The sequence below is a fragment of the Sebastes umbrosus genome, chromosome 24 (genome assembly GCF_015220745.1).
Source record: "Sebastes umbrosus isolate fSebUmb1 chromosome 24, fSebUmb1.pri, whole genome shotgun sequence".
Lineage (NCBI taxonomy): Eukaryota > Metazoa > Chordata > Actinopteri > Perciformes > Sebastidae > Sebastes > Sebastes umbrosus.
The window spans coordinates 11,909,688-11,932,865 of NC_051292.1; the positions used below are offsets into that span (position 1 = coordinate 11,909,688).

Below are 23,178 nucleotides of genomic sequence, written 5' to 3' on the forward strand. Positions count from 1 at the left end.
GCTGCTGCCCTCGTCCACAGCAGTACATAGTTTTGCTCCCGTGCTGGCACTCCTGTCTGTTTCTCCAAACAAGGGGCGTGCCGACTACATCTACACTGACTATGGATAAGTTCCTCATACAACCCCACTTCAATACACCAAAACTATCCCTTTAATACACATTTGAGTTGGCAAACCCAGGCAACCCCACACACTAATGCCACACGAATAACACTGATGTGACAGAACGGCCTATTTTTACACGCCGCGGTTACAGCGGACACAAATCACTCATCAGATATCATTCGGAGAATCCAGACTTGCTTATTTGTCCGGCTGTTAAACGACTGTTTCATCCTCAGGCGTTGATGTCCGACGGCTCGGCCAACTCATCCCGACGCCCATTTTTAACAGCGACCTTGGAAATCCAGTTTGAGAGGACTCAACGAAAGACGGGCGTCTTAAAAGCGTCTGCGGGGATTAGGCGGCTTAGAGTTGTGTGCATTTCCTACTGATGACGTGACGAGAGGCGTCCTTAGCTCTCTTTAACGACGTATATGTGACGAGTTGTTGATGGCGGCGGCGTGAAGTGTGTAAAGGTATTAGTCCAGCTGTTTGTGATGGTGTTATACAGTATTTTATGAGCTCTACGGGCGCGCATAGGCGTCTGCCTGTAAATTTGTTTGTATGGGTCTTTCTCAGTTTTTTATGTGGCATGTTAAGAGTGTCTGTGCACCTTGTGTTTGTCGGCTTGCCTTTGCTCCACTAATAGCCCCGCAGTGTGGTGGCAGCTGTCGACCCCGGAGGTCAAACCAGGCAGAAGGCCACCGTTTTGGGCCACTAGAGCGACGTTTTAACGTCATTTTCATTGCATCATTTGAATTTCTGCAGCTTTTTACGGCACAAATGAAAGCAAACGTTTGAAGAGATGCCAGGGACGATGTTAAAACTAATACTGGTGTTTACAAGTGCTCCACGCTGCATCTTTAGTGCATCGAATGGATGTTTCATACGTTTCTAATTTGACCAAAAGTCATAAAAAAAGTGCCCAAACGACCACTTAAACGCGTTCGAGGAACATAACGATCCCTAGAAAAATGAGAATAACCGCTAAACATAGTGTGATGCCACATGAGAATAAGTGTGTGTGTGTGTTCCAGTGTGTGTGTGTGTGGTGTACAGTAGGGCAGCGGGCCCAGTGACAGCACAGGCTGTCTTCCTTGTTTACCGCCCTCCTCCCATATTTGGCTGGGGCTGAGCCCTGAAACATGTCTGGAATAGCTGGATAGAGACAGAGATAGAGAGGCAGGCACAGGGAGAAGCAGAGGAGACCAGACTTCTGCAAAAAGATTTGACAAAAGTTCAAAGCGAGAGAAGTTTTTTTTTTTGTCTGTTGTGAAAAGGAAAAATAAGGAGAGATTAAGGAATGAAGTAAAATCAAGGAGAGACGGAACGGCATTGGTTGGTGAGTAGTGAGGCCTTGGGAAGCGACTTTCTTTACAAATTAGAAACCTCTGCTGAGTTCAAATGACCATGTGTAACTATAACATGCAGTTAATTCAAATTGTATCAATTTACGCTAAAAATAAGTTGCTAAATGTGTTATTTTTGTGATGTGCAAATGGTTTCTCGGCAACTTCTGCCTCCGAAAGCGTCACAAGAATACAACTTTTTGTTCATTCGGTCCGCAGACACGAGAGTGTGTTTGTCTGTTTGTTGCGTTTCCATGTCAACACAGTCGCATCCTGTGTGTTTGGCACCTATATGGGATAAGAAATGAGTCACGGAGCGAGCAATTTGTGTGCGGAACATTTTATGAGCAGGGGCTGCAATTTGGGTATACCAAAACTATTAGGGAGCTGCTTGGTTGGTAGCTTCATGTGAGCTCCAGAAAGCTCGCACTGGGATACAATGCATGTAGTTGAAAAGCTTGTTTATATGTATATATATTTGACATGTGAACACAAAATATGAGATATACTTGAAAAACGGGGCGTCTTCTGGTACAAACGACAAAATATTTATTCTTTAGAGCATTTAAATGACATCATTTAAAGCATTTATTATGCTGTTTATACTTGGTATCCAATCTAGTCCAGTTTCCACTAAAAGTGGCGGACAAAATTGCGCAGAAAACGGAGAGCAGTCAGGTATTTTAAAAGCTCCTCTGTGTGTGTCTTTGCACGAGCACATAATGCTTCTAGTTAGACCTCTTGCTGACAGCGCGGTGAGCTACAGCAGCAGGTTCAAATCCCAGCCCTGGAAACCCCACTGAGCCACTCCTCATCCCTTAATGCCTCCTTTCTCCTACTGTCTGTCAAGATGTCCTCATATGGCTTTCTCTCTCTGTCTGTCTCCCGCTCTGCCTTTGTGTTTTTTCTCCACGAATGTTATCGATTTTAGTTGACTTCGAGCCTCATTTGTAATTTCTGAAAGTCGCTCCGTCGAATCCTTTCTGAAAAACATACGAGACCGAGACTGCTTTCATGGTTTTGTTGATTTTGTATTTTAAAATTGCACTTCTTGAACTTTATTCATAATAATCCACTTTTTTTTTTTATCAATACGGGTATACAAATCCACTGTCCCTCTTTTGCACTTAGATTAAAATACAGAGCGTACAACAGGTCGTCTCTGAGAGTTAAACACAGACAGCACACCGAAGCTCTCAAGGAGACTGAGATGACAGACCGACTTCTAGGTAGACAGCAGGCAGATGTACTTTTATGACAGCTACTGATCCTCATGTGCGAAAGACAGATGGACGGACAGATGCACAGAAAAACCAAGCCGCCAGTCGGGAGACAGCCAGACGTACAGAGGCAGACACGCAGGCCAGACGTGATCATGTTGGTCCTCTTTTAATGTCTGAGGCATTTCGTTAACTTGCTAACTTTTGAGAGGAGTGGATGGGAGCAGGCACAGTGGTTTGGAACTTTCTTTTAGGTTGTAGCAAGCTTAATTTTAAAGCTAGTGAAGACACTGGTATCACATGAAACTAGCCTAAATAACACTCCAAACTTAGGCTCAATTTTGGCGAGGAAAAACTGTCATGGCCATTTTCCAAAGGGGTCCCTTGACCTCTGACCTCCAGATATGTGAATGTAAATGGGTTCTATGGGTACCCACGAGTCTCCCCTTTCCAGACATGTCCACTTTATGATAATCACATGCAGTTTAGGGCAAGTCGTAGTCAAGTAAGCACACTGACACACTGACAGCTGTTGTTGCCTGTTTGGCTGCAGCTTGCCATGTTATGATTTGAGCATATTTTTTTATGCTAAATGCAGTACCTGTGAGGGTTTCTGGACAATATTTGTCATTGATTTGTGTTGTTAATTGATTTCCAATAGTAAATATATACATACATTTTGCATAAAGCAGCATATTTGCCCACTCCCATGTTGATAAGAGTATGAAATACTTGACAAAAATCCTTTTAAGGTACATTTTGAATGGATAAAAAATGGGTGATTAATCACGATTAAATATTTTAACAGATTGACAGCCCTACATGCAGTGTTTACATGCACGTTTGCTAGCTTGCAGTCCTCGTCTTCCTTGCGTTTGTCAGTGCACATTACCGCCACTAACTGTGGGTCAGTGGAATAGTGCATCCTCAAGCGCGTGCACGATCCAAACAAATGTTGCTCTATAGCACTACTAGTGGTGAAAAACTCCACAGGGTACCTTTAACCTTTTTAAAGTGATAGAAAAGAATTTGAAACTCTGTTCAAAATATACAGTTAATAACAACATAAATGCATATTTCCTCATCAATATTAAGCTGAGTTTGTTGCCACTAATATATCAGATTATATTAGCTTCTTCTTGTCACCCATCTGTTTAGTAATTCAAACGTAAATGTGTCTCATTCACGTTCAACCGACCTGCTAAAAATCCCAATCCGCAGCTCGATCTGACATTTCCTCTCTCGCAAAAGAGAAAAGAGTCGACATGAATCAGACGCGGAGTGCAGCTGGTTGTCAGTCAGAAATACAGACAGACGGATAGTCTTTTATGACAGTCGCTCAGATGACAGACAGGCGGATGGATGACATCACCCCGAAAGCAACCGCGGAGACAGACACTGATACGGTCGCGTCACGTCACCGCGATCGGTGACAGCTGGACACTGGCTGAGAGACGGGCCGAGAGGCAGACATGGCAAATATAAAACCGCGACAGTTTTCCTTGTGCCAGTCACTGATACGCCAACCATGACACCTTTTTCACTGATGGACTGTCACATCATCCCTTGATGATGGGTCTAGCTCTTTCTCTCTCATGCTCTGCTGCCACAACCTCAATGTAGCCTAAACATAGTTCTTTGTAATACACGTAAAATAGTTCCTAAGTTTTAGGAAAAAGGACGATTTTGAGATCAAACGCAGGAATAAATGGGCTTAACGCAGATGTTTTCTCACTCACTAAGGTCTTTAAGACAAGTCAGTCAGCTGTCAGTCACACCCAGTCACCCCACCGCTGGCATGCAGACGGGCCGTCGTCACGGCGATACGAAAGCTGTGGCGGTGAATGTCACATCTTGTTGAGAGATACCTGATGGCTCGCTGACAAGAGTGGATGTTTGTGCATGTACATGCCTGCCACTGCATGTTGGTGTTTATAATTGTACATGCAATAGTCGGCAACTGACTGAAAAGGGGCAGTTAAGGATCTTCGCAACACAAAGATACAACAAGATACTTTGGTCACAATGAAAAAGAAATATCCATCTTAACCTCTAGGTGGTTGCACATCTGGGTGGTTTGGAATCGGGCCTTAGTCTCCGTGCTGTCCCTTGTCCTCTTTGCCACTTGGACTGTTGTTCGCTAGTGTTCTGTTAATAACAAGTTGAGATGGGTACATTTGATTTATCATTAAAAAAAATAATCAACAAGACCAACTGTTGAGTCTTTAAATCCAATAAATAACCAAAAAGTGTTACTTTATCTCCTTTACACTGCTTTTTCCAAGAATATTTTTTAATTCATTATCCATTTCTTTATCAATCTGCATCATTCTCTCTTGAAACCGACTACTATCTTAGAGGGACACAGTGCACCACTCTCCTCCTGCTCCTTTAGTTCAAGTTGAGTATTGTTTCGGTTTGTCTTTAATGCACTTTGGTTCTTTTCATCTTTCAAGCGGGGTGATTCACTTTTCCCAACCTCCCAGTTTTACTGCTCTCACACATGCACACCCAGTTTCCATCTAACCCATAGACCCTCTCCCAACTCCAAAGAGACCTTTCTAACACAGGTCAACATCCCACTCTAAATAGCTCTTACTGTAGATGTCTGTATGCATGTGCGTGCAAATATGCATTTATAAACATACATGAAATCATACACCATATCCAATAAAACTATGATTGCAGACCTCTTTCCCAAGTGAGTGAGAGACCCACCATTTAATTATGCGTGTGAACGTTAGGTGAGTTTCTATATTTATATGTGTCCGGATTCGTAAAAATGGGTTTGGCCCTTTTTATAAGGTCAAGTGTGTCAAGCCCGTCTTTAAGTTTCCACCACACCTGGCAACTTCAGCAAATAAGAGAATCCAAAGAAAAATCCACCCCAAAAAAAAAAAGTAAATAGTTGGTGGTGGATCTTGGCTCTGTATTATTTTCAGAATTTTTTTCAATTAATACCAATTTACGATCAATAGGTGGCAGTTCCAGGAAAATCTACTTATAGATTTGATATTACTAAGAATCAAGAAGCTACTTTACTATACAAAATGTCATATGCATAAAACGTATTACTGTAGAGAGAAAACCATAGTGGTCCAAGAACATAGCCCTGGGGAACCCTTTCACAGATCCTTCATTTTCTAATGATGCAAATTTAACCTTGTCTCTGTATTTTCTTCAGGATTTTTTCAATTAATACCAATTTCCAATCAATAAGTGGCAGTTTGAGGACAATCTACTTGTAGATTGGATATTGCCAAATATTAAGAAGCTATTTTACTATAAAGAAAATCTCATATGCATAAAAAGTAGTAATATATAAGGAAAAACAGAGCCCTGAGGAACTCCTTCACAGATCCTTAATTTTCTAACAATGCAAATTCCAATCGCTGTATTATTTAAGTTTGGTTTATTTAAAAAAATGTCAATAAATACCAATTAACGATCTATAGGTGGCAGTTCCAGGACCATCTACTTGTAGATTGGATATTGACAAGAATTAAGAGGCTATTTTACAATATGAAAAGTCATATGCATAAAAACGTGTAATATGAAGTGAAAACAGAAGTGGTCCTAGAACAGAGCCCTGAGGAACGCCTTCACAGATCCTTAGGAAGTCAACTTCTTATGTCTTTTGGACTTCAGTGTTGGGTATTGAAACCAACAAAATGCAATATGTGAAGGAGGAAAGTATGATCACCAGAGTTAGAATAAGGTAAAGTAAATCACTATAATGATAAAGTTGGGTGAATTTGTACAATCGAAGGACGCCGGTGGTTTTAAGAAGCAATACAACTAACATTTCAACCCTCGCATTAATGTTTTTTCCTCCATGAGGGCAATGATTCTTGGCCCACTTCTGACTTCCCACATTCAGTGCTAAACTAACAGGTTTATACACCAAGAACCCAGGGAGTAATATGTGTGCATGAAACACATACAATGTCCAGCACCAAAATGGCCAACCAGCCGTGTTCCCATTGCTTTATAGGTGTGTTGACAAATGCGCTGCCTCAATCACCCTGGGCCTGTTAATCTCAAATGTCCTGTACTAACTATGTATATAATCCACATCCCAGCTGGTGCATTTGAGACAACAATAACAGTGGTCGTAGCACATTGTCTATTTATAATAAACCATTGGCCGCAGATGTTTAAATGGCTTTTTAATGGCCTCCAAGGCTGCGATGTGGCAATGAGACACTCAGGCAAACACTTAAGAGAATACAGCCAGGAGGCAGGTGCTGTGTGTGTGTGTGTCTGTGTGTGTGTGTGTGTGTGTGTCTGTGTGAGCAATGCCTCTGGCACTTTTCACAAGAGAGTAACGCACCTGTCGCATGAGAGAATATAGAGAATGGACAGGTGTGGGTTTGTGTTTTGTGCAAGACCGACATTAACGAAAGGGCAACTTTAGATGCTAAATTGAAGTCAAAAAAGTTTATTTTCTTATGTACAAATACTTCTGGAACCTGCATTTCATTGAATATGTAAATGAGTAGTGGTAAACGTTGCTTTTGTCCTTTTAAGCAGAGAGAATGGCATGTTACGCTCGTTTACCGCAATGGGGAAACAAGTTGTTAGCCAAGCCTCGGTGACTCAACCAATCTAAATTTGGGGTCTGCTGCAGCTATTTGTTGACACCAGAAGAAAGGTATTTGTTCTATTCAGATGGAGAGTCGCTGGATTTTAATCAGGCCCGGAGGTCTGCTCTCCAGATCTGATGCTACTGTGCTGTACAGTAGGTGATGCAGGGTCATTAGATGTTGTTAGTGTGTCGTCATACTTCGTTCACACCTGGATCGCAGTGTTCATATTCAATAAAGTCAAATCAAGATCCACTCAGTAGTTGGTAGTCAGGAACATCATGTGATATGATCGAGTGGACTTAGTAGTGAGATTGTTTCAAGTCAAGAATGAACTTTCAATCTCAACATTTTCATAGTTATCCGAGACGAAACACTGGCTCATTGGAAGGTTCGATTTTTGCTAATCTCTACAAACAGATTCTGCATTCACATGTAGAATCTGGAGGCACAACGGCACAAGATTTTGGTATCGGAAGCATTCTTGTTTCTGTTTGTAGTATTGACCAATGACGTTTGAGCAGGCTTTGGTTGAATGCAGGTAAACAGTCCGTGTGGAGAGCAAACGAGGTGGAACGCATTGACCGAACTGACAATGTTGCTCATCTCTTGGTCACCTGAACTGGAGGGCAAACTCATTCAACTCCAGGGCTGCCATCATGTGCAAAGTATGTGCGCATATGCACTTTTAAGTGATGTGTACGTTTCTCCCAGCTTATGCACATGCCATGAATGTGGGGCAAATGTAAAGGTCCTGACCTCTCCTAAACTCTTGTTCAGTAAGTTCCTGTCATGTTTGGCATTTCCGTTCTTTACTAAGTCAAGAGGATTACACCAAACTCACAGGGCCACTTCGCTCCATGTTTGTAAGAGAGAGAAAATAGCGAGGAAGGTGTTTAAGGAGGTGAGACTCCCTCCGGAAACATTCATACTGGACCTGTGAGTCAGTCGTTCCTGTGACGTTTCTGTCTCCACTTTTATCCTGTTGGATAAGGCTCGAAAGATGTCAGCAATTTCTTTCGTCGATTAGTCGGTTTTTATGCAGTTTTCATGATTTATTTTTAAGAAACTTCTGAGCACATCTCTGGTAAACACAAGATTTAAAGTGGTGCTTATGTGTGATTCTTTGTGGAGAAACTCAGTTTTACAGATCTGTCGATTAAATCAGCTAATCCGTTAGTCGACAAAATCGTATGAGTTTGAGCACAGAAAATATGCTTTTTTTATTATTGGATTTGGTTGATTTGGACTTGGAAGATCAGCTAAAGTTGGTGCCTGTGGGTCTGATGATGATTCAGTGGAAACACTCTAGGGCAACATCCCCAACAACAAGCACCAAAATTGAGCCACCAAATCAAAAGCAAATCAAAATGTTTCCTGGTAGTGCATTTATAATTACGATACCGCAGCAACGTGTTGGGCCTCTTACCCAGCAACCGTCGCTCTGTGCATTTTTAGCTTGTCTGTTTTCTATCTTTCCTCTCTGAGCCATGACATGTCACATAACAGCGTCTGCTCCCCTGATTTAACCTCAGGATGGGGTTAACCAGCAGCTGGAAAGAGTGTCACCCTGGCAAACCTGAGTCGTTTTTTGCCACGGAGCACTAAAAGATCATCTTTTATGAAGTGGAACAAGGGCATTCCCTGTTCTGTTAAAGGTCAGGGTGTCAAAGACAGGCGGAGCTCAGCTGGTGGAAAATGTAAATTACAGTTCTCTTGAAATGCTGTCGATTATTTACATCCAAATCCTTAAAAAGTAATAATATTTAGTATGAATGCCATGCAGTGAAAGCCCCTTAGTGAGGGGATCCTCTCCGATGACATCACCAGGCAGGCGTGGGAGTTGTAGTTCATTCGAAACGACGTCGCTTCGCAGGCAGCTGGGATGTGGTGGCGGTGGTGGTGGCGGTGGTAGAGTCCCTCCCCCGCTGCCGGGAACAGTCACAGATCACCCCGGAGTGCCAGCTCACCCCTCTAGGCAGCTTCAGTGGTACGGCCCCGCCTCGCTCCAGTCCAGCACATGTTGGGTGATGAGAGGACATGAATCAGAGAGGACAGGGAGGGTAAGAGACGGAGTTCAGTCACTGAGAGGCAACTGAAGGACTGGATAGGACTGAAATGTGTCTTTTTGATCGCAAGAAGAGGAATATTTCATAATTTCTTGAGTGTTCTGAGGGTTGACCTTAACTACAGGTAAGGAGGATGTTTCCACTTAATTTGATGCTGTGATGTAGAGTAATTAGGATTTGAAGCATTCAAATTCATAAAAAAATTAGGTATCAATGATTTATTGATGGCAAGAGAGAAAAACTTTTTAAATTGTTTTTTCCAAATAACTAAACATTTTTCAAATTTAAATTACTTTTGTCTCAAAATGTTGTCCATAAGGCTTTGGACTAAAGTCTATCCCACACTAATTAAACTAAATGTAACACTAAACTTCGCCATTTGCTCTCACAGTGTTAATCTCTGCGTCATCAATAAAAACAAACCGCAAGAACAAACCGTGTTTACAACTTCCTCGCCTGCCCCTCTCCTTCGTGTTGCTACTGTGCTACCGTGAGTTGTTGTTGACATGGGTTTTGAAATAGCTGCGGTCCGAGTGATTCACCATCTGTCCCCGGGGGTCGCTCAATTTGGAATATCCCACACATAAGCCAGCCTCGGTCATGTATATGTCGTGTATCACTTTGCAAAATGTATGCAGGGAAGCCAGGATCGGTGTATTACTTTCTTCTTGTAAGCATCCGTGTTACCACAGAATGAGCTGTTGCACGTGTGATTGTTGCGTTTCATGGAGACAAGTATAGTGTTTTACAATTTGGAAATAGTTCCCTGGCCTATAATTGAAGTACACATTGTTTCTCCCATTGTGTGAATTACAGTACTGTACCTGACCTCTGTTTATGTGTTCATGTGCCACAAATGAGTTTTTTCAATATTTCAACTTTTTAAAAAACTATTCCGGTATTTTTTTCCCATTGTTGCACTATGACTTTCCTAAAAGGACCTTCAAATAACACGTGTGAGAGGAAATGTCACACTTCTGATACTATAAACAGATGGTGATGATCTTTTTCCCCATTAATTGCTGTTGGAGCAAAAGAGCGATTACTGTCCAAACGTTTTGTGCTCTTCCTTTAGATTCTAGATCTAGATTAGGCCCAGTGTTATTGTGGAAGCATGCAGACTGTTTTGAAAGTTGGCATCGATAAAGTTACTCTGCGATCCTTCATTTGAAGCACAGCCAAAGGCCAAAATAATTTGGTTTAGTTTTTTAGTTGAGACGAAATTGCCCTGCCCCATTTACAACAAACTAAATTCACCAAAAACAGATCATATAAATATCCCCATGCCATACATATTCTTATGTATTTTACACATTCCTGTGAAAGAATTTAGTTGATACTTTGATTGTGCAACATGTGGGCAATCGGTCTGACTTTTGCCAGTATGATTCAGCAGCCAGAAATCGACGTGAAGACAGCTCATCCTCTCCCAGTCCAGCTCTGGGCTTTCAAACTGGCACTGCAGTTCTTCTCTTTGGCTCGCACAGACCAGCTGTTTCAGTGCGTTGGACAGGAGCCGCCCCGGTTCGCGTCAGACCACGTGGGCCCGCACTGACGCAACGTGACAGGGGCTTTAGCGCTGCAAATTGGCTATTAATAGAGCTGGAGGGGCTGTGTTGCTGGTGGCTGAACCTCAGGGTAAAAAAAAGACGGGTGCAGAGGGGGGTCACTGTGCTTGTGGTGTGAGTGATTCTGTGCCGTGCAAATGTGACTTGACGATTGGAGCCAATGAAACCAGTTTGTGTATGAAGACAAGATGATTGAAATCTGTTTACGTCTCTTTCAGATCTTGTTCACACCCAAGGTCCACTTGATGGAAGCCTGTATGCCCGGGTCCGCAAGAAAGACTCCCTGGAGGGAGTTGTCACCATCAACGGCCTCCCAGTCCATGAAAGCCCCTTGACCAACGCTGAGAACCAGTTACAACACCCCAGCCATCCCCTCCAAACCACTGACCAGACCCTTCCTGTGACAGGCCACGCCTCCCTCCCTGCCGTCGACCACACCCTCTCCGTGAGCAGCGACTCGGGCAACTCCACCGCATCCGTCAAGACCGATCGTACCGATGAGCACAGCCAGTCCGTGCAGGGCGCCGTGAACCACAACAACCCAACAGCGACCCACCCACCGCTCAGCCCACAGGAGAAAAGAGAGCTCGACCAGCTCCTGAGCGGCCTCGAGGCACCAATTCACCAACGACAAGCCTACCTGTCCACGTCCACCAGTCCAGGAGGAGGTGTCCGACACCTGGTCCCAGCCCAAGTGCACGTCAACGGGGGCCACACCAGGCTAGTTGGCGCCCCTTCAACAGAGGAGCGTGAGACAGATATTCTAGACGACGAGCTGCCCAATAGCCAAGAGGGCAACAGTGTGGACAGCTTGGGCACGCTGTCATCCCTGGAGGGCCAGGCGACACCGGCTGACCTCTACTACCAGTCACAGACGCCCACCAGCAGGCCGAACGACGGACCCTACCTTGAGAGAGTTGTTCTTGGGGAAAAGTTGAGCGAGATGCCCGTGCATGGAGTACGAACGCCCACGGCGATGCAAGAGAGGTCTACGGACTCTGCATCGCCACAGGGGGGATACAACAACTACCAGAACGGAGAAGGGATGTACCGTTCACAGTCCTTTGGGAATCCGCCAGCCAGCAGCCCTGAGACCAACCCTAAACTGATGCCAAGGGCCCCAGAGAGGAGCACCAGTAGCCGGGACGCTGTTCAAAGAGGTCTTAACACCTGGCACCAGTATAGCCTCCCAGATGACCCGTTTGGCCCTCCTCTTCAGTCAACCCATAGCTTGCCCCACTTCCCCACCTCAGCCTCGCAGCGGGACATCGAGCAGTCCATTGAGGCGCTCAACATGCTCATGCTCGACCTGGACCCAATCAACTCCCACATGTCCAAGTCCCACAGTGCGCCTCCTGGGGAGAACAGCCTCAATTCTTCCCAGGCGCCCTTCTCACAGACCCTCGCAAGACCCTCATACCAAGCAGACTCTGCCATCCATGGTTACAACAACTCCGGGTCTGCCAACAACTCCTTTCATCAGCCCTTACGGTCGACTGGGAGAATCTCAGCATTGCCCAACCAGAGCCCCGTGATGGAGTCCCCGGTCTATTCTCCCCAGAGGTCCAACACCGGCTACCAACACCAAAACACCACCCCAACACACACCCCAGAGCCCTACCTCCACACACGCCAAGCAGCCCACCACTACCCCACAGATCCCATCCCTAATTTCAACCAGCAGGTGCCAGTGAAGCCTGTGAACTCGTACACAGGAGGCGGGGCTTCCCACTCCCCGGACCCGCAGGGCTCGTCTCCTTATCCGGGCTACAGTGCCTCTTCCTCTCCTCTCCCCGCACTCACCCCCCAACCCAAGGATACATCTTCTTCCTCCTTGCCAAGAGAACAAGAGGCAGAGGAGGAGACGCTTAACTTGGAGGGCCTGGTGGCTCACCGCATCGCCGGTAAGGCTCAGAGTTTATTGTCTGAACGCAACAATAATGTAACTTTGACAACAACAAATGCAGACATGATGATCATTTTGGGTAGTTACATATCTAAAATAAGTTTCAAATCAGGTCAAGCACCTGATTCGACTGATAACAGCTTATTAAATGTGTGTTATCAGTCGTTATAAGCCTCATAGATGTGGTTCAGTAGGGGCCTGCTATACCTACAACATTGTGAAAGCAACTTCTTTAAGTTTAGGCAACAAAGCTACAAGTTCTTTAGGTTTAGGCAACAAAACCACTTGGTTAAGTTTTGGGGAATAGATCGTGTTTTGACTTAAAATAACTACATTTTAAAAGTGAAACTTAACACTTGTGAACACAAAGACAACTTTACGTTGCTGGTTTCACGAGGGATGCCAACCCCGGTCTCTTGGGTGAAACGCCTGTGTTTTGTGTCATAGCCTGACTTCCTCTTTTACTCCTCTCCTAATTACTATGGTCACTAGATGTTGCTATCATCTTCTTTTATTCCTTCTTTCGCTGATCCCCCATGTGAATCGATGATAAAACCTACTAGTTGGTGTAGCAGGCCCCTTCTGACCCATAACCACTGATAACGCCCATTTAATGACCTGATAACAGTCTAACTGGCTGGGTTAACTTTCCTGCCATTATGAAATTAATGGAAAACAATGGTGCTTTGAAAGTATTAAGCTGTAATCTGCTTTTTATTGTTTTATAAATAGGCAAAAATCAATATGGTCCTCAAAATTATACATAACATGTGCATCCAAAATGCTGAGTAGGCTCACCGGATTGGACACCGTACTGTATTCAGAGTTTATTTAGTTAAGTTTCAACTTCATCTTTAGTCTCGAGCAGCGTGCAGCACGTGAGCAGTGCAGCTTTCAGCAGTTTCTGTTAACAGAGTCATCACGGGGTGCCGTACCAGAGGAATGACCCGTAGTCATAAAATTAGCTCTGTGGCTGAAATAAAGCAGAGCTGGTGAGAGTGGAGATGGGCTGAGAGTAAGAATAGCCGAGGCGTTCAGAGGCTCCAGCTTCCATGCATTGTCTGCATCCATATTTACCTTTATGTGAAAGCATGTGGATGCTCCCAGGCGCCTCCCAGTGGCGCAAAGTTGTAAATGTATCCTATTTCTAAACATGATATTTCCATGAACCCTATAGAAATACAACTATTTTCATCTTACAGCTATAGGATATAACTTAATTGGACTATGAACAATCTTTTCATTTTCTCTTCACTTTCATTAGATCCATTTCTGTTCTGATATTTCTTCTCCTTTTTCTGTTCAATCTATCTCTCTGCTGTCTGGACAACCCTCCCCACCATTCGCTTCCACCTCCCTCACCTCCCTCCTCCACCATTCTCCTCCACCTCCTGCCTCTCCATCCACCACCCCGACCTCCCTCCCCCCGGGAACAGAGTACAACGCTCGTATCCGGGGCATCAGTGATAGCATGACATCGCAACAATCTGACCGCCATCGCTCCTTTTCCTTCTCTGGTTTGTCCACTTTCCCTCGCTTTTTTATTTTTTGCCATTTTTTTTCCTGCATTTGAAGAATCTTTCTCTGCATCCCAACCATTTTTTAAAATGATTACTTTCTTCATCAATTCCTGTTTATGCTCTATTTCTCCTTTCCCACTGCTCTTTTTATTCCCCCTTTCTCTCTGTATGTCTGTCACTGTCTGGCTCTCTTTACTTTCAAAAGTGGAGAATAAACATTGTTTCCTGTGTTTGATTTCCACTTTTGAAGGTTTATCTTCTAAAATAAAATGCTAAATATTCCCATGGTGTTGCACAAGCAATATAAGAAACGCTGTTTTTAAAATAAACATAGTGAGTTGAGTGAATATTTCGGGGCGTTTCAGGGGTTCGCTCCAGAGGGATGACCCCAGAAGTGACGCAGGAGACGGGCCGGCGTCGGACCACCAGCGAGGGACAGTACCAGAGCAACCATGACAACACGCCGATGGTGGACTCACCGGACTTCGCTCACAATCTGGCCCTCAACCCGGGAGGACGACCCAGAGAGGTCAGTTTTAATGGTGTGAACACGATTGAAGCAAGTGCAGGTGCAGTTTTTATATTATGCGAAAGCTCTGCGTTGTGATTTGGAAACAACATCAAAATGTGTGTCCACCTGTCCCCTCTCCATCTCCTCCAGGGTCCGATGCACAGCTACCGGGAGGCGTTTGAGGACGACGAGGCGGACCGGTTCGCCAACAGTCCCACCTTTAGAGGCGGTGGTGAGAATTCCCCCCCGACCCCCAGCTTCCCCGTGTCGCCACAGACTCCTTACTTCAACATGTGTAGGTTCACCCTGCCTGCAGACTGGGGGCACTCTCCAATCCTCTAAACACTGACCTCTGACCTCTCTTTTGTCTTTTTCTAATTGATAAAAAAAATGATTTAAGTAGCGAAAAGATGGGCAAGAAAAGCCAGGAAAGAATTACATAATGAGATTAACTAAATAAATGTTTGTTTTTTATTTTATTATTTTATTTATTTATTATTTAAACTTAGTTTAGTTGTACAATGTGTTAACATAGAAACCAAATTAAATTAAAATAAAATAAAAAAATAAATTAAATAATAATTTCAATCAAATAAAAAAAACATTTATTTTATAATTTCATTTATTTATTTTTTGTTTAGTTGTACAATGTGTTAACATAGAAACAAAATAAAATACAGCACAAAAACTGCTAAAAACTAAGCAAAATCAACACCTGTGAGAGCAAACTACTTTACAGAAACAGTCAAAAATGCAGTTTAAGTTTAACTAAAACAAACAAACTAGTAAACCAATAACTAAGTTAAACTCTCAGTAGCAAATAAAGTGGTGTCTCTCCTCGCAGTTACGAGCCTCCCATGCACTTTCTCTTACGTGTGCAGCCGCATCACTTGAATCCCAGGGGAATCCATGAATATGCGGAGCATTATGTGCTGCAGTTTCCACTCCATAACTTCCTGTTTTATTAGTGTGAACCGTCCCTTTCCCCGCTGCAGCGTCAGTGTCCGGTGTAGCGTCTGTACCGTTGTTACTCTGCGTCCCTCCCGTCACCTGCAGGGCCGCACACTCCCGCTCCACTTTCGGACACTCAGGCTTGCCCTCTCGACCCCAGGCCTCGTAGCTCAGCGACTGCCCGTCCGTCCACAGCCAGCCTCCGGGGAAGAAATGCAAACCGATCCAGACGTGTGCCGTGGTGGCGTTTTTGCTCAACTCTTTCTGGATCAGCATCATCTCCGTGTCTGACGCCACGCTGGCCAAATCGCGGTGATGCTCCCTGCAGTAGATCACAGCTTCCTCCCAAGTCTTTCTCTCCCTCACCACGACCACGCTGTAGCAAAAGAAGGGGTCTTCATAGCCTGGAATCGCATCGTGCCACTTATACTCATAATTAATTATGCCATAGTCTTCATTTTGTCGGTTATTGGGTTGACTTGTGGCCCAGAAAAATGTGGACACCGCTCCACCTCCCGACCACATCCATTTCTCGCGGTCTGTGGAATTCCTTTCCAGTCCTATCCAGATCCAGATGTAGATGTCGATGTCGCCGCTAAGCCGCCGAAGATGCTGCATGTCTTGCGCGTTACTGACAGGAGCCAGGTCCGTGTGAAACAGCCGGCAGTACTTCTGAGCTTCATGCCACGTCTTTCCCTCCTGGATGTAGACGTACTTGCCGGAAATTGCAGACAAGCTCAGCAGGAGCAGGACGCAGGCGAAGGTCTGATCCATCACGATAGAGAGAGAGTCCTGCAGCAAACTGAGGGCGCAAAGCGCGTTTTGAAGATGTTTATGTGACCCTTTGTGTTTTGCATAGGGTGGGCCCTCTCCTTTCGCCAAGAGAACACACAGCTGCTCACTTCTAATTATGATTACATAGAGATTTTTAACTGAATTCATAAAAAATGATACGTTAGAAGCAGCACTTTTTGTTGAATTGTGGGTTTTTTTGAGTAGGGGGGGGGGTCCTAGTCTTATAAACGTTTTGGAAACAGACAGAGATGCACATTTAAATGCACTTTTCACATCACTCAAAGCAAAATTTTGAATTTGCTTCAGGCAAAAAACGTGAAGTGTTGCGTGACCGACTTGACAGTGAAACAACAGCACAGAGCAGGTGTGTGCAAATCCTGTTTTTGAATGACTAGGGGGACATAGTTAGTCATTCTGGCATGTTTTTCCTTGGAAAGCAAATTTAGATCTACAAATGTAAAGAGGCGTGAAAGTCATACTTGCCGACCTCAAAAATAGGTAGGATTTGGAAACCAAAGCCAAAGATCTGGGGGTCCTCCACCCTGGGTAGGGCTTACATATGCTGTACAGTGACAGACACAGTTTGTGATAACCAAAAAGGGAAAAAGGTGTGTCATAAATCAAGAAAAATATGGAAGAATTGTGACCCCGGGAGGAAAACGATAGTCTCCCTGGAAAATCGGGAGGGGTGGTGAAAGTGAAAAAAAATTATAGAATTATATTCTTCCTCTAATTCTTCTCTTTTCACCTTTTTTATCTTCTGTTTGTTTAAAATGTGCATACTTAATCAAAACATATAGAAATAAGGACGATGGTCTGTGGTTGAATTAGATATCTGTGAATTATTATATTAATTACACTGTGGCATTTCTCACTGAATTTCTCTTTCGTTCAACACTTCAGTACACGATCGATGGCTTATTTGCAATCTTCGGCATAAGATATTCCTTGTTTCCAGCCATATTTAAAGGAGGATGCAAAGTTTTTTTTCTGACCAGCGTTGCGTGACCATTGTATGTTGGATTCTCGTGTATTTAGTTGTCTTTATTTTTGACATTTTGAAATGAAGGAAAAGTGAAAGAAAAGGCCTCACACGCCGAATCAAATATATGACTCCTTCAACCAAAATCTATTAGATCTCTATTCGATTGAGCACCCTGTGCAGCAGGTTTGTGTTGACTGTGAGCTTTGTAAAGCAGCCCTGCCCCCCCCCCATCCTGCAGTCAGTCCTGAACACACACAGCTGTTGCAGTAAGAATCTGCTCTGTTGCATTTCAACCCCTCTCCATGTCACCTTAAGTGAGCGGATCCCTGTCATGCTATCGATCTGGATTCTTTCGTAAGTGGAGGATTAATGAAAATGAGGAGTTAATTTCCAAAATGCTGGATGTCTGTTACCTGGAATATAAAGGATCTAGTCCCATAAAAAGAATACATTATATATTTCCATCGCTGTATATTATTACTTTTTGCATCAGTGTGTTTAGAAGATCGTTTTCTGGCATCTCATTTTGGAAATAACTCTCTCTTCCACCAACGCATGGCAACATTAATACGACCCCATCATCTCTTTAACCAGTTGTCGTCGACTCATCCAGCCACAATCTAACCTGGACCCCGATCATTTGTGTGTTCATGACTACATACTTGTGTTGTGGATGGATGCTCATTGGCTCATTTTCAGCTACAGCATCATAATTTGACGATACAATACGCATATCATGATACAGAGGTTTTGATTCAATTTATCGCGATATATTGCGATACTGTAAGCAAGGTGATTGTATTGCGATATATTGCGATACTGTAAGCAAGGTGATTATATTGGGATATATTGCGATACTGTAAGCAAGGCGATATATTGCGATATTGTGATACTGTAAGCAAGGCGATATATTGCGATATATTGCGATACTGTAAGCAAGGTGATTATATTGCGATACTGTAAGCAAGGAGATTATATTGCGATATATTGCGATACTGTAAGCAAGGTGATTATATTGGGATATATTGCGATACTGTAAGCAAGGTGATTATATTGCGATATATTGCGATACTGTAAGCAAGGCGATATATTGCGATATTGTAAGCAAGGCGATATATTGCGATATATTGCGTTACTGTAAGCAAGGTGATTATATTGCGATATATTGCGATACTGTAAGCAAGGAGATATATTGCGATATATTGCGATACTGTAAGCAAGGCGATATATTGCGATACTGTAAGCAAGGCGATATATTGCAATTATTTAAATCTAATTTTAGGAAAACTGTCATAGTATAAAGAACACACCGCCATATGCATCAAATTTAAGTGAAATAACTTTGTGTATCACTCTCTGAATCTTTACATGTAAACTATTAATAAAAAATCAATACAGTGTTTTTGAGAATCAATACAGTGTCACAAATATAATATCGCGATACTCAATATTATCGATATTTTCTTACGCCCTTATTCCTATTACACTTTTTCAGAAAAGGACCACAAATATGAAAAACATGAATATGAGAGAAATAAAATACCTGGGATTTATCGGTGATACTAATACCTGACATTTACATGTCAAAAATCCAGGTTGTTACGAGAAATAGTGTGTACTTTTAATATTTTCTCCTCTATCGAGCACCTGTTGTGCAGTTTTTGCAAGAGAGAGATAGGCCCTACATCTGTTTTATGGGCCCTCTGACCTTGGACCTTACTATTTTTATACAATGTCTTTCATATAGCATTGTTTTGATGCTAAAGTGACGGATTTTCATGCCTTACAATGGTTGTTTTACATCCTTGCATGGCTTTTTATGTACAATTCTCACCTCGCCGTCATCATTGCTGTGCATCATTTGTTGTAATATTCCTTTACAATCCCTCTTTGTCTTCCCCCCTGCAGCTCGCTCTCCTCCAGGTTTGGCCAAGACTCCTCTGTCAGCGCTGGGACTGAAGCCTCATCACCACCAGGGTGGATCAGGTCAGTTCATCAAATATCATTTGTTTATTCACATTTGAGTAAACGTCCTGTGTACATTCTCTGTATCCAGTTATTATCCAGAACATTTTTAAAGGTGCAATGCAGACATATACTCTCATGTAGATGTCATAGTAGTCACCCCGATTTCATTATTTACTAGAATAGTAGAAGCTTTGACTTGCCAGTGCGGCATCACTGCATTATGTCATACTGTAGCAGTGAAGCTGAGTGAGCAGGAACACTGTGATTGTTAGTGTCTGCTGCCCTCTGCTGCTCCAAGCTCTTCTTACTCCTGGAAAATGCTTCCACTAAATGCTAACAGCTAACACACCCTCCAGTTCTTGCTTTTGCGCTCAAATGTGTCATCCTTGTCTCCTCCTCTTCCACACATCTCTTCTTCTCTCGCTGTCAGACTCTGATTCTAATGATGGAGAGCAAGGTAAGGGCATTTTCTGTGTCCAATAAGCACCTCTGCACCCGAACACCAGCACACTCTCCTGACTTCTGCACATTTTAAAAAAAAAAAAGAAATTGAAACTAAATTTCACTGCAACCTTTTCCTTTTCAACCCAGCTTTCCTTCGATTGTTTCTTGTATTAAAATAATCTCCTACTTCTGTCACGTCTGACGCCCGATAACTGCATCCCATTTTGGTTCTGGACACAAAATGTTAAACGAGCAGTTGAGAGTTGACTGTGTGTTTCTGTTTCTGTGTTCGTGTGATGCTTCGTGTTCTTCAGATAATCGCAGTTTCGGGGACTCCAGAGCACAACCGTTCAACGTTCCTCTCTCCTCCAGCAGTCCCGTCCACTGCACCGACGGGTGAGTTGGAAATAGTAAAAAAAAAGTCCAGTTATTGCTGTGTGTTAAAAGAAAGAAAGATATTACACATTCAGAAATGATCATCATCATCAACCAGAATAGAAAATAGAAAAATAATAATGATGTCTATTTTTTGTTGTCTGCAGGAGGAGGATTGGTTCTTCAGACTTTGCCCCGCACAGCCCCGCCCTTTCCTACCCTCACAGACCCGCGTCCCCCGAGGGCTCCCAGGTCAACATCATGGGCGTCCACACCGTCCCCGGCAGCCCCAACACCCTCCACCGCACCGTGGCCACCAACACGCCGCCGAGCCCCGCCCTCCAGAGACGCCTAGGTCAAGCCAGCCCGTCCCTGGGCAGACACCCTCCTCCCGTCGGCAGCCCCCTGATCGGCCGTAAAACAGCAACAGGTGGCGTGCCTCCCAGCCCCTTGATGGGGCGACGCACAGCGGCGAGCGGCCACAGCACACCCGACGAGCTGGGGGCCGCTTCCCGTCAGGGGAGCGCCCAGCCGCCCTCCACGCCCGCCTTCCCCGTCTCCCCGCAGCTGCCGGAGAAGAGGCACATGTCCAGCGGAGACGCGGAGAGGCCGGACAACAAGAACCTGACGCCGGCCAGCGGCGGCAGCACGCCAAACCTGTCTGGCACGCACACACTCCCAGACGTCTCCAAGTCCATATATGGTGAGACGCGGAGACGCGACACGATAGTTTACCTCACAGGATGTTTGTGTCCTCTCCAGCTATCATTCTCCCTGTCTCTTTGGTCCAAACAGATGGTTATCCAGACATTAAGATGAATGTCAAGTTTGTGCAGGACACGTCCAAGTTCTGGTACAAGCCAGACATCACCAGAGAGCAAGGTGAGGGTTAGAGACTCCAAACAACAGACTGTGTATTCTGCTTTCATCTGCTTTCTGTTTATCCCCTTAAAGTCTTCTAATGCACTTTGTTTTCCTTTCCTTTTGGGATTTCCCTTTCTTCCTCATCCTCCTGCTTCTTCTTCTTCCTCTTCTTTCCGTCCCTCAGCCATTAACGTGCTGAAGGACAGGGAGCCCGGGGCGTTCATCATAAGAGACAGCCATTCCTTCCGCGGAGCCTACGGCCTCGCCATGAAGGTGGCCTGCCCCCCACCGACCATCCAGCAGGCCAAAAAAGGTACAGAAACTAACTTGAAAGTTTTGTTTTGTAACATTTTGAAGTAAGAAGTGATCTTCTTGATCCTATCTAAATCTGTTTTCCCCAGTTGGTGACATGACCAACGAGCTGGTGAGGCACTTCCTGATTGAGACGAGCCCCAAAGGCGTCCGTCTGAAGGGCTGTCCCAATGAGCCCTACTTCGGTGAGTTTACGTCCCGTAGATCAGTGTTTGATATCAAAGTGATCTAGTTTTAACAGAGAGATTCCTTCGTGTTTCGCAGGTTGTCTTTCTGCTCTGGTGTACCAACACTCCATGACTCCGCTGGCGCTGCCCTGTAAGCTGATGATCCCCGCTAAAGGTCAGCTTTACCCTTGAAATAAACAGTTGTGTCTCACTGCGACAACATTTACTACTGCATATATTTACTGATGCACGTTGGCGTCTGTCTCCACAATAAATCATCTGTTGAGTGTTAATAATTGATCTTCTATATTCTACTCTGTCTCTCACAGACCCAAATGAAGAGGCGCTGGAGCTCGCCACACCTACTGATCCACTTGTTGAACTTCTGAAGCAGGGAGCAGGTAACCATGTCCTCCTCAGTGGACACTTTTAAAAAGAAAGACGCATCTTTTTTAGCCTGGCTTTTACTTAAGGTGTCTCATCATTCACTGGTTTTCATTTGGGTTGTCAATCGATTCAAATAATGAATCGCGATTAATCGCATCTGTTCAAAATGTACCTTAAAGGGAGATTTGTAAAGTATTTAATACTCTTATCAACATGGGAGTGGACAAATATGCTGATAAGTGCAAATTGTATGTATATATTTATTATTGGAAATCAATTAACAACACAAAACAATGACAAATATTGTCCAGAAACCCTCACAGGTACTACATTTAGCATAAAAATATGCTCAATCATAACATGGCAAACTCATTTTTGACTTGACTATGACTTGCACAAACTGCATGTGATTATCATAAAGTAGGCATGTCTGTAAAGGGGAGACTCGTGGGTACCCATAGAACCCATTTTCATTCACATATCTGGAGGTCAGAGGTCAAGGGACCCCTTTGAAAATGCCATTTTTTTCCTCGACAAAATTCTATTTATTGTTTTTTTTGTTTTCTTTTTTTGTCTGTGCTGCTCTGTGAAGCACTTTGCGCTGCATGACTGTATGAAAGGTGCTATATAAATAAAGTTGAGTAAGCTTCACCGCAATTCACCTGTGGCGAGAGCTGCTTTTCACAGGTTTTTACACTGGAGAGTCCCACAGTGTCACTCTGCAGATTTAGCTTCCCACATCATGTCAGAAAGCATCTAGGAATATTCTTTTGAGGGACTAATTATAGTATTAAAGTCACTTTCCAAACCAAAAGATCAGTCTGTGAAAAACAGAAACATTTCTAAACACATTCGTATGGTTTCTACATCAAACCTTTCATGAATCAGTGAATGTGCTCACACATTGTCACCCTTACCTTACAGTTCAGAAGGTTCCTGAGGACGCCCATGGTAAATACTGGTTTGCACTGCTCTGCTCCCATCATGCACTTTGAATGCCTGCTCTCACAGAAACAATGCTTTTTTTTATTTGCATCTGAACTTAAACTGAACATTTCAATTGAAAGTTGCATGCACAATAAAGTCAGAGTCACAGATC

General features: G+C 43.8%; 1 protein-coding gene across 17 annotated transcripts in view; it reads left to right on the forward strand.

Annotated features, from left to right (window-relative positions):
* tns1a (tensin 1a) overlaps positions 1–23,178 on the forward strand; it is a 95,324-nt gene that overhangs the window by 67,766 nt on the left and 4,380 nt on the right. For 10 of the 17 annotated variants that reach the window (XM_037762180.1, XM_037762181.1, XM_037762183.1 and 7 more), the window contains 14 exons: positions 11,113–12,798; positions 14,237–14,317; positions 14,686–14,849; positions 14,982–15,126; positions 19,471–19,548; positions 19,961–19,987; positions 20,289–20,370; positions 20,517–21,052; positions 21,145–21,231; positions 21,398–21,526; positions 21,615–21,710; positions 21,790–21,867; positions 22,022–22,093; positions 23,004–23,030. In XM_037762180.1, coding sequence (XP_037618108.1) covers positions 11,113–12,798; positions 14,237–14,317; positions 14,686–14,849; positions 14,982–15,126; positions 19,471–19,548; positions 19,961–19,987; positions 20,289–20,370; positions 20,517–21,052; positions 21,145–21,231; positions 21,398–21,526; positions 21,615–21,710; positions 21,790–21,867; positions 22,022–22,093; positions 23,004–23,030 — 3,288 coding nt within the window. The remainder of the gene's footprint in view (positions 1–11,112; positions 12,799–14,236; positions 14,318–14,685; positions 14,850–14,981; positions 15,127–19,470; positions 19,549–19,960; positions 19,988–20,288; positions 20,371–20,516; positions 21,053–21,144; positions 21,232–21,397; positions 21,527–21,614; positions 21,711–21,789; positions 21,868–22,021; positions 22,094–23,003; positions 23,031–23,178) is intronic. The other 7 variants (XM_037762185.1, XM_037762197.1, XM_037762184.1 and 4 more) reach the window with 5 other exon arrangements.